The sequence below is a fragment of the Trematomus bernacchii genome, unplaced genomic scaffold (genome assembly GCF_902827165.1).
Source record: "Trematomus bernacchii unplaced genomic scaffold, fTreBer1.1, whole genome shotgun sequence".
Classification (NCBI taxonomy): Eukaryota; Metazoa; Chordata; class Actinopteri; order Perciformes; family Nototheniidae; genus Trematomus; species Trematomus bernacchii.
The window spans coordinates 10,470,852-10,481,337 of record NW_022987828.1 but is presented as its reverse complement, the minus strand read 5'-3'; the positions used below and the strand labels follow the sequence as shown (position 1 = coordinate 10,481,337).

At 38.4% G+C, this 10,486-nt stretch overlaps 1 protein-coding gene across 1 annotated transcript in view; it reads left to right on the top strand.

Moving 5' to 3' along the window:
- The first annotated feature begins 7,668 nt into the window (after positions 1-7,668).
- neurl1ab (neuralized E3 ubiquitin protein ligase 1Ab) overlaps positions 7,669-10,486 on the top strand; it is a 28,990-nt gene continuing 26,172 nt past the window's right edge. Inside the window, exon 1 of the mRNA XM_034152167.1 lies at positions 7,669-7,877. Within this exon, the coding sequence (XP_034008058.1) occupies positions 7,844-7,877 (34 nt within the window). The 5' untranslated portion in view covers positions 7,669-7,843. The remainder of the gene's footprint in view (positions 7,878-10,486) is intronic.

Sequence of the window (10,486 nt, the reverse complement as noted above, 5' to 3'; positions counted from 1 at the left end):
AAAGCGGTCCAAAGTAACCTATACTTGTATTATTTCTAAATCATGCCCAGCGCAGCAGGATCAATGTTACACCTCATGAGCAAACAGTGACAGTGTTTGTCTAATGTCCTCTTTTGTAATTACACCATTATGAATGTATGTAAAGTGCTTTAATTATGCATTAAGCCATGCTGGAGGGACCACCTTAAATATTTATTGATTATTAATGTCATATTTCATTATAAACCTCACAGTTGGTTTACTCTTTGCTTCAGTTAACATTCCAGCATGTTTGCAGTCACTCAGCTTTACAGGCTCTATATTAGTGAAGGTTTAAACAGTTTATAATACAGTGCAAACAATGGTAGAAAGACTGTAAACATCTGTAATGCACCACAGCATTTCTTCACAGTACACCAGGGTTCAGATGATCTGGGGTTTCAATTCAGACAACATGCACTTCGAAATTCACAACTTGCCATCATACATAAACAAACCACAATAGCAGGTAACTGAAATAATGGGGTCTGAGAATGTACTTGCCCTTGCATCATGAGCATCTATTCAATTCCATCTGATGCAAGCTTTTTAAAGATGAGAAAACAATGCAGCTGTGAATTATGTTGCTTTGCTATATTGCATCAAATGAACCAAAACTTGAGCAGATGTAGAATGGATGCTTTTTGATTTCAACTACAGCTGCCGCAGTGATCCTAGTATGTGAGCGCACATTAAAGAAAGTACATCCTTAGAAAAATGAAGAACTAATTAGTCATCTCTCTGTTCTTTAGCACTCACTGCTTTGCCATTTTAATATGCATTGAATTATACATCAGCATACATTATGTTTGACAAGAAAATTATACTGTATTGTTCTTGATACTCTTTCACATTTGTACTGAATTGCACAATGGATACACAACTTAAATCACGCTGGCATTTGAACCATGGCTAAAGTCATCCTGGTTCTTTTATAATGAGGATTTCTTTTCCTTCCTTTGGCTTAGATTTAGTTCTCTCTGGTGGAAGATCAATTGTAATCATCTGAACTCTCTAAAGTAATGGAAGTGATGGAAGGCCCGCTTTCAGATGCTGTTTTCACAAGCGCCATTAAGTGCTCCACAGCAGCGATCATATCAGGTTATTGATAAGAATATCACATAATAGCAAACATCAACTGTCCCAAACAATAAATTATTTATGTCAGCAGCTATTACAAAACCTATGTATGGGAACAAATGTGCCTCGCATAGTAACTGCCAGTATCATCTTTATATGTGTTTCTTCTATAAAGCAATTTTTAAAAGAGGTGCTCGTGTCTGTGGAATATGATGTACAGAGAGAATGAGCGTAAAACCCGAATCAGCTTTTGATGACTTATGATAAGTTTGGTAACATATAAATATGATTTTAGAAGTATATAAAAAGTTGTGTATTCTTTCCGTCAGCTGTAAAATGAGGTTAACTACAATAGATTATCAAATGACCCCTTAAATGAGTCTATTTTTTTTTTTCTTATTTTTATAATAGCTTTTTCGTTAGAGGTCCAACCCAGACATCTAATTAACCCCACACATGATTAATGTCACTATGGAGGATATATATTATGTACAGACACACAAACACATTTGTGCTATTGAAATAAGCACCCAGCTGCACACTTTAGCAGCTGGTAACAAGCTTGTATTTACACTGTATATACAGACACATCAAATTTATGATTTGAGCATGACTATACTTCAAAAGAGCATCTAAAATTGCAATTTGAGTACGAGGAAATGAAATATAAGCATGGGAAACTCAGCACTATATATATGTACAGTATAGGTCAAAGTTAACTCGGGCTTGTGAGGGTTATTTACTGAGATTTAGTGAGGTAGCCGAAGCTGCCAAGCATAGCTGCCGAGCAGATTGAGGTGGACGTTAACCTCCAGTGGATAGGGTCATGATACTGTATATCATGAACAGAGAGTTAGCGGTAAAATGCACACGCATGGATGTCTGGCTAATTCTGGCACTAAAATGCTATGCAGGGCAGGTTTTGACAGGAAAAGTATTGCGATTCATAAGAATGTTCCTTTTTCCTGTTTCCTGTGTTTGGAAATCCATTGTAATGTTCCAATATCTTTGATAACTGATATTTTATGACATAAAAAGTAACTTGGGATATATCTAAGAAACAACAAGTAAGAAACTATTAATGAAAAAAGCTCACTGGCCTAACTTAACAAAGTACTAGCCGTTTATAAAGCCCTCGATGTGGCCTCTGACTCTGAGGTCATCCTTTATCTGAGCACACATACAGTACAAATAAGTACTTTACAATATACTGTATGTGCACATATTTTAAAGCTGCCATGTTCAAAGGAAACTGCAGGAATATATATGTTTTTTAATTAATTCTGTTATTTTCAACTTACCCCATACCAATCAGAATTCCAGTAACGCTTGAGTCACCATCATCTCCCAGACTGCTGACGTTAACGAAAAGATCTATTCAGACAGAGAAAGGAAAGAAAAACAAACATATATTGTCCGTCAAATTTCCCTGAATATCTCATTATTTTCCTCACTAAATGGTGCTCGGGTAACGTGGTCTTGTGTGTGCCTATTACAACAAAGCATATTCACAGAGGAAAATAGAGGTAATAATAACTGAACCCGCATAGCAATTGTTTGGCTACAAAAACCTGATGATTGCATGAAAACATTTGAGAGATTTTAATGGATATTTGATGCTGTTTTGTGGCAGTAAAAGAACGGCTCTTTTAACTTCTGCACACTGGGAGACGGCTGCGATGGAGCTGCGGGGGGGCTAAATTAGAAGGCGTATAACAGTTATTTAAATGTCACCAGAGTTTTGAATAACGTGGGTGAGTAAATAGGCTAATGATGAATTTCTTTTATAGTATAGCAAATTATAAGAAATGAATACAAGGAACACAGAATGACATTTACATAACAATCTTTTGGGACAAGTTAAATACATGTCTCAAAATAAAAATAAATGTGTTTATTGACTTCCTGGTGCAGTGATGAGAAAGCCAGCAGCCGGGAAGCTTAGCCACACACAGTGACTTTAAAACACTTATAACAGCTAGGCAGGCTCTAGCCAACAAAAACACAAATCTGTAGAAAATCGAATCTCTATCACGTCTGAATAAGGAAAGAAAATAGTCTTAGAGGAAAACTAGGGAGGAAACCTTCCAGGACAGGAAAAAATGCAATAGATTGCGCAAACAAATAATTTGCTGTAAAATGTCCCCATGGAGAAACAGAATGGCAGCATTTAGTTAATTAAGTGCAGGCTAAGGACCTGGACCACAACACCCAATTTCTCTGACAAATGCCTGGAAAGAGGACAAAGTACACATGGAAAAGAGGCACATTTACAGTAACTGGCCATAATTGACACTCAAACACGGATTGTATTTGTATTCAGTTGTCTGAAAGCCAAGTCTGAAGGGAGTCAAGTAAGAAAGGGCTCCATGCAGTCAAGTCCAAGTCACGTCTCCGTTTTTTTGGTGCGACAGAAGGGCAACAACTAAACCATGCCAAACCATTTGTTGTGCAAATGTGCATTAGTTCCAAGTGTAATAGTCATATCAACTGTGCTTAAATTCTGAGAAGCAGTGTGACTAATCAATAATATTGACTCTAAATATGTTGACCCCATTACCAACATATACCCTGTGGTGCTGCCTCTCCTACATGGAAAATGTTTTTCCTGACCCAGGAGACGCTTTCAAGTTGTGGTACTAGGCACGTTTATCCATCTTGGTCAATAGCAATTACCCTTAGAGGAGTGCATGGCAACATTGCTGTAGACCACATGCTATATGATAACAAATCCTGTAGTATGGTAAAATTACAGAAATATTGATGATCAGAAAGATTCCTGAATGATATTCTTACAGGAAACAGTGAGATGTAAACTAATACTACTACGAGTGAGTAGATTCACGGTCCCTCGGGTCTTTAAACACATCGTAATCTCAGTGATGATCCTTTAGTTCCTCAGTATCTGGATCACTGGACACCTCTGAACGCCAGGTTAAATAAAATACAAACCAAGCTCATAATGCTGTTATGTTATTTTTGTTAGCTCTGCATCCCTTTGCTCAAAACCGCTGAAGACTCCACTCGATGAAATTGTGAAAGAAAATAAGTAAAGAAATCGGGGGCATTGTCGGGGACAATTAACTATAGTGAACTATTGTACACCTATTAGCTTAATTCAGCTGAAAGTGTTTGAATGGATATTTTGGCACAGCATACAATGAGAGCCTCTTACACCTAAAGTCAAAATTCTTTCTGTGAGCATACTTTGCCAATAAATAAACTGGATTCTGGTAAATGTAGATGAATGTTGTGTGCAAGTACCTTCCATCTACACTTTGTTTGCGTACAATCTCATGATCAATAAACTTTCCCCCAGTGTCTTCTTTATGTCCCTCTTTTTAATGCTATGTGACAACTTGATTTCACCTCCGATACGTGCCTGGCGGGTGGGGTTCCTTTTCTGCTGACGCCCCCTGTCGAGGATCATATGATGCTCTTGTGTTGCTCTGTAATGTTTTGCATAATGGCTGCAGGGGCAAGGGTCCAAACTCTGAGTTGAATGGTGTCATCATCCCCGAAGAGAGCAAGCGTGCACACGGCTGCCTCAAACATGACATTACATTACATTGCATTTAGCTGACGCTTTTATCCAAAGCAACTTACAATAAGTGCATTCGACCAAGAAGATACAAACTTGAAGAAAACAGAATCATATAAGTACATTAGGTTTCATAGAGCCAGTATATATAAGTGCTTAGTTAGTATATGAGTGCTTAGTTAGTATATAAGTGCTTTGTTAGTAATTTTATTGCTTGACAAACAAGGCTGTCAAGATGTCCGCCGAGGCCCCAGCCAGCCTGCCAGGCGCCCATCTACAAATAATCTACCGCAGGAAGAGGTGTCAGTCCGCTCTGTCAGGGCACACGGTGTATAAACAATCCTGACCAGAGCTATTACACAAAAAACTTGGTAATAATAGTGCTGAGAATAGAGTAGTGTTTGAATTTTTTTAAACGTTTGCGTATTTTGAAACTTAAGCCCTATACACAGTTTTCAGTCGTGGGTTGCAGGACTCAGTACATGGGGCCCCCTGACCCCATGGGTTTCTAGGCCTGGGCCCAGTTAACATATCTTGATGAATAGTACATCGAGTGTCTACAAAGAGACGCAAAGTGACAATAAGGAGAAGCAAACTCACCACAAAAAGACACAAACAACCAGAAAGAAATGCAAACGGACTGCAACTCAAAAACAAAAAGAAATAAAGCGAATTGCAAAATGTTTGACTTCAAAAAGACGGTCTCACTTCCAGGGGAAAGATACCATCTATTTTTTACAGCCTTCAGCATTTGACACTGACGCACAAGGCACCATTTAGTGCCGGAATGAGACCCAACCGGGTATTCAAGTAACCACAATCAATGCCATGCACACTCTAGATCAAGTACTCTGGAAGACTGATGACGTAGTATAACGATCAATAAAGTCCGCTTATATACCGTAGACGTCAAACCCAGCTTTAACCCAGGAGACCACTATGTGTGTCCTGTGTGACATCAAATCGCAACGTCAAGCTATTTTATTATGTCACGGTATGAAATACCCCAAACCACTCTCTTTTCTCCTAACCACGAGTTGTTTTGTTCAAAATGTTAACCAAGTGTTTTCTGCAACCATGAAGCGTAGGGCTACCCCATGTGTTAGAAAGTGACGCCAAATGGCCCTGGCCAAACCTTCGTGTGAGACAAGTTGGAAATAAGAACGGTTTGAATTACCACAAAGAGACACACTGCCAATGATTTATCAGTGTGAATTATGTACTTGGTATACGTGCTCATCAGCAATGTGATTACAGTTTTTTTTCTTCCAGTGTGACACAATAGGGTGCATTCAAGGCAAATACAGGGAAGATTAACTCTTTTGATATTGATATTTCAAAATAGCTTTTTGGCAACCTTCCTAAAATACATATTTGATGGTATACTGCTTTGATATTATTGTAGGAAACTAAAAATCTTATTTCATTATTTCCCAGTGAACAACACTTCTCTTTGTATTACAGAACAGCAATCAGATTCTGACAGCCCAGTGATCAGGTGGCATGTCAAACTCCATTAAGTGTGACTGTCGTAGCTGCAGGGGTCCATGCCATAGATTCCTACATTTTCTGTTCACACTTTTCCCTTTCATATGTATAGTTCATCTCAATTCCCTGTGACAAAATAGATCCGTTTGAACACTTTTCATAAAAAAATATTTATGTAATATGGTGCATGAATGCTGTCGTACAGCTTTACCCTGGTTGCAAATTGCTTACAGTCAGTCGAGTAAACCGCAATCAGTTTGTATAAACAACTTGAGAATATAGCTCATGCTACTGAGCCAATATAGTGTCTCACAGGCCTGGCTGCAGACACCAGTTATCCAGTTATGTAAACTCCAAGGCAACAAGGCAGACCCTGAGAGGTGCCCACTAGGTACCAGGGCCAACTCTGAACCTCTGTAGCCCTTACCAGTTGCTACCTTACTTTAAAAGGGAAAAGAGGAAAGACCCTCTCCGAGGTGAGTTAATTTTTTAGGAGATTTCATGGCACCAACCTCTAGTAATGTACACATTCTAACTTCTGAAATGTTGCACATAATTTGAGCGCAATATTACTCAAATGCAGGCTGTGGGCCAAGACGTGTCCTCAAAAAGCAATTGTGAATAATCTTTTATTCTTACGAAATGATTGTTTTTTCCAATTATTTTGTGTTATGTTTCTTTCCTGTGCGCCCATCAGTCATGCTGGCTCACTGAATTGGCACTCAAAACTTAAGCCCCTGAAGTAGATCTAAATTGGCAGATTTGTTACCAAACCCCAGACACAAATTATCAACCTTTATGAAGTAAAAACGTAAGTTAATTTACTGCACAGTCTTACTTTTCAAACTCACTTACTCAGCTCTAATATGAGATTTAGCCTGAAGCCAGCGTTTTTTCTGCCTGTTCATTGTTGACCCGCCATTCCTATTTACTGGAAAAAACTCCCAGCAGTGTGACATCTCCGTGTTATCAGAGAGTTACCAGAAGGGCCTTTCAAGATTGTTTCAGTGGGGTTTATGCCAAAATAACTTTACATCCTAGAAAACTTTCCTTCCTGCATTTTTATTTCAAGTGATGCTGGGAAAGAGATTCTTAATATAAAGTACCCCTTAGCTTGGGGAAAGCAAAGTATAGGCAGCAAGCAGGTTAGTCCTGATAACAGGTGTGTATGTGTGGGGCAGGGGGGCACATTTATTTCTGTTATATAAAAACTGTGCATATTTAGGGAAAGACTACAGGAATGGAGTGAAATAAGGATATTTGTGATAAAGACATAAGCCGAATAAAACAAACTCAAAATACAAATGGTAAGATAAGTAACACATATATAAACCTCTACATAATTATCAAATGTTTATTAGAGGTAGATAAGTGTCCTCTAAGACTGAGTCAACAGGAATGTGATGGTTATGTATTGCTTGTGCTCTTGAGGTCCCCTCTTTGGTAGCTACAGCGTTAATAGTCCCGGGAAGCCCCACCTCCACTACCACCTTTTATGTTAATTTCAGCGTGATCTCTAAACGCACTGGATCTGCTGCTTCATGTCGATGAGGCTTGACAGACACAACCTGCATCTAAATCATTGTCGGGACTTTTTTTTTTTTGTGAACGGCATCGTGTCCGTATAATGTTACCGCTGCAGACGCGCAGCTGAATGTGAATATCGCGGATTCAGCCGGTAGAGAGAGCGGAGGTGAACGCACCTTGCATGCAGCCATGGGAGGTCAGATCACCAGGAATACCTTCTACGGTAAGCACATCTGACATAAAAGATAACTACAACTAATAAATCCGGTGATTATTATGAGAGGAGACGATGTAATCGGGTCTGAAGCGTGCCTGTGCAGCCTAGAGCCTGTGTGCATGTGAATTGTAGGCGTCCTGGATGCCTAAAATAAATTTGAAGTGAAAGTAGCCAAGTTTTAACACCTTCTGTAAGTCACGACTGGCTTTAAATAAGGGGGAAATGTGAACAGGAAATCATGTTTTTCACATTTTGAAAAACGTCTACACTATCTAAGGATTCTTGTTATTCTTGTTCTGCATCTAAGGTTGTTTACAGTCATATATAATTAAAATAAATCCCCCAGGATAAACTGAAAGTAGTTGGCACATTACTTTTCTCACCTGGCTTGTTTGTTTGAAAGTGATACACTCACAGGGTGAATATCCGCATGTTTGGAAAACATTTTTGATAACTTTATTGTTCAACTTATGTGAGGATCAATTGGTCAATTATTTATTTTTGTTTAACAGGTGCATTGAGCGCTCTTATTTATCACATTCCTATCTCAGTTTACATTGACATTTCTTGCAGAAGCTTTCTAGCTGACTAGTTACAATAAACCATTTAGAAGTTGAGTTATTTGTTACAATAAATACCATCGTAATGTAAAGTTGTATCCATTGGTTTTCTGATTGTGATACATACTCACAACATGCATGATTGAACATATACATAATAATGCAATGTGAGCTGAACACTAAAACATTACTTTAAAGTGTGTTTGTCTTAATATTATTAATTCATTATTAATAGACTTGTGTTATGTTCTGACAATTCACAAGTCTCCATGATTAAAAAAATGGTCTGAAATTGACTATGTGGAGCTGCAAAAATAAGTCAATCATTTAATTTAGTAAGGCACAGCAGAAGATTATTGGGAAACTATACGAATCAGTTATTTAAGCACATATGCAAAATGTTCTCTGGTTCCAGATTCCTAAATGTGAGGCTTTGATGGTTCACTCTGGTTTATGTGGCTGTAAATTTAAATTAGTTCGGCAATGGTCGAAAAAACAAGCAAAAATAATAATATTAAAACTTTGCCTTAGACTCGAGTACATCATGACTATCTGCAGTACATCAGCTTTTTAACATTAATGACAAGAATAGTTAGCCTTATTTGATTGTATTTATAGTCTTTCATAAAAAAAAGATAATTCTTGTAGGATAAAGGGGTCTAATAACACTTTTTAATTTTTTTATAAAACACAATATTGTATGCAAAAGACACAGCAAACTGGGAGACTATCAGGCCAACATCTATTCTATTTTAGGGTTAAATTCAAAACATGTCACTAGATGAAAAATCAACATCAATGTTAAAGTAACAGGACTGACAGCAAGTACTTATGGGAGGATGTTTTATATTTCTCCATGTATTAAAATCACTTCAGTTTACCTTTTACTACAATACACACTTGCAAAGGCTCAAACATATATGTGCCCTTTGGCTCTTTAGGGTGCTGCCTGTGAGCTCTTGTCTTGTGAGAAAGGGCCATCGAGCTCCATACTAACGTCACACTGCATTAGGGCCTCAGTTGGGCTTCTTACTGAGACCGAGCCTGGGGATAAAACACAGTAAGAGCGTAAGAGACCAGGTGACAATGGCCAGGGCCACTCTTTGTCTCTGCACGGTTTGTCCTTTCCAATTAATGACAGCGAGGCAGTCACATTGTTTTCGGTGGTGCATTAAGTAACATTATCCTCCCTTAAGTTGCTCATCTCACATTCGTCATGGCACCTCTCTTTTATCATGACAGGGCTCTGGTCACTGTTTACTCTGACGTCTCCGTCAGGTCGCATGACTTTATTTAAACACACTTCAACAGCCACTGTATCATCAGCACTTTTGGCTCTAACCAGCTGTCATTTACAGTAAATCAAGCGTGGTATTTTTATTTATTCATTTATTTACTCATTCAACTGTAGTCATAGTTTATATAGCCCTCTGTGTGCTCTGGAACCCATTTAAAGATGCCTGGGATGTGAAAATAGAAAACAGACTAGAGAATTCAATTCCCCGCAGTAGAAATTATATTAATATAGTGAAAATGAAAGAAGATATTGGATTTTTGGTAAAATGTTAAAGCATAAGGCCTTTGAGGTGTTGCTCCTGTTTTCAGACCTAACAGGAAATACTCTATTCACTCTTAGGCCTGGTTCCTTACGGAGCACAGTACACTCCTGTTTTGTTTTCCCTTAGACATCACGTCTGACATGACATCATGGATGCAATATGGTTAAAGGATTTGTTATGACTTCATTTAAGACCACTGTTGTGCACAGAGCACAATTCAACATTGTTCTGCTGCGACGAGAGCTTAACAAATATACTGTACTGAGCCCAGAACTCTTGGCCTCTCTGATTTTGGTGAAAAGGGAAAGACTCTTTCTAGTTTAAACTCAACAAAGGTTTGAACATCCCGGAAATCTTAATCTCTGCCCTGAAATCTGAACAATAGTGAAGCTACACCAGACATGGTCCCAGAAGTCACATGATTAGTCTTTGCCAATCCTGACAGTGTTGATTGATTTGCCGGGAACATTATGAAGCGTTTGACCCTCCAAGGTCG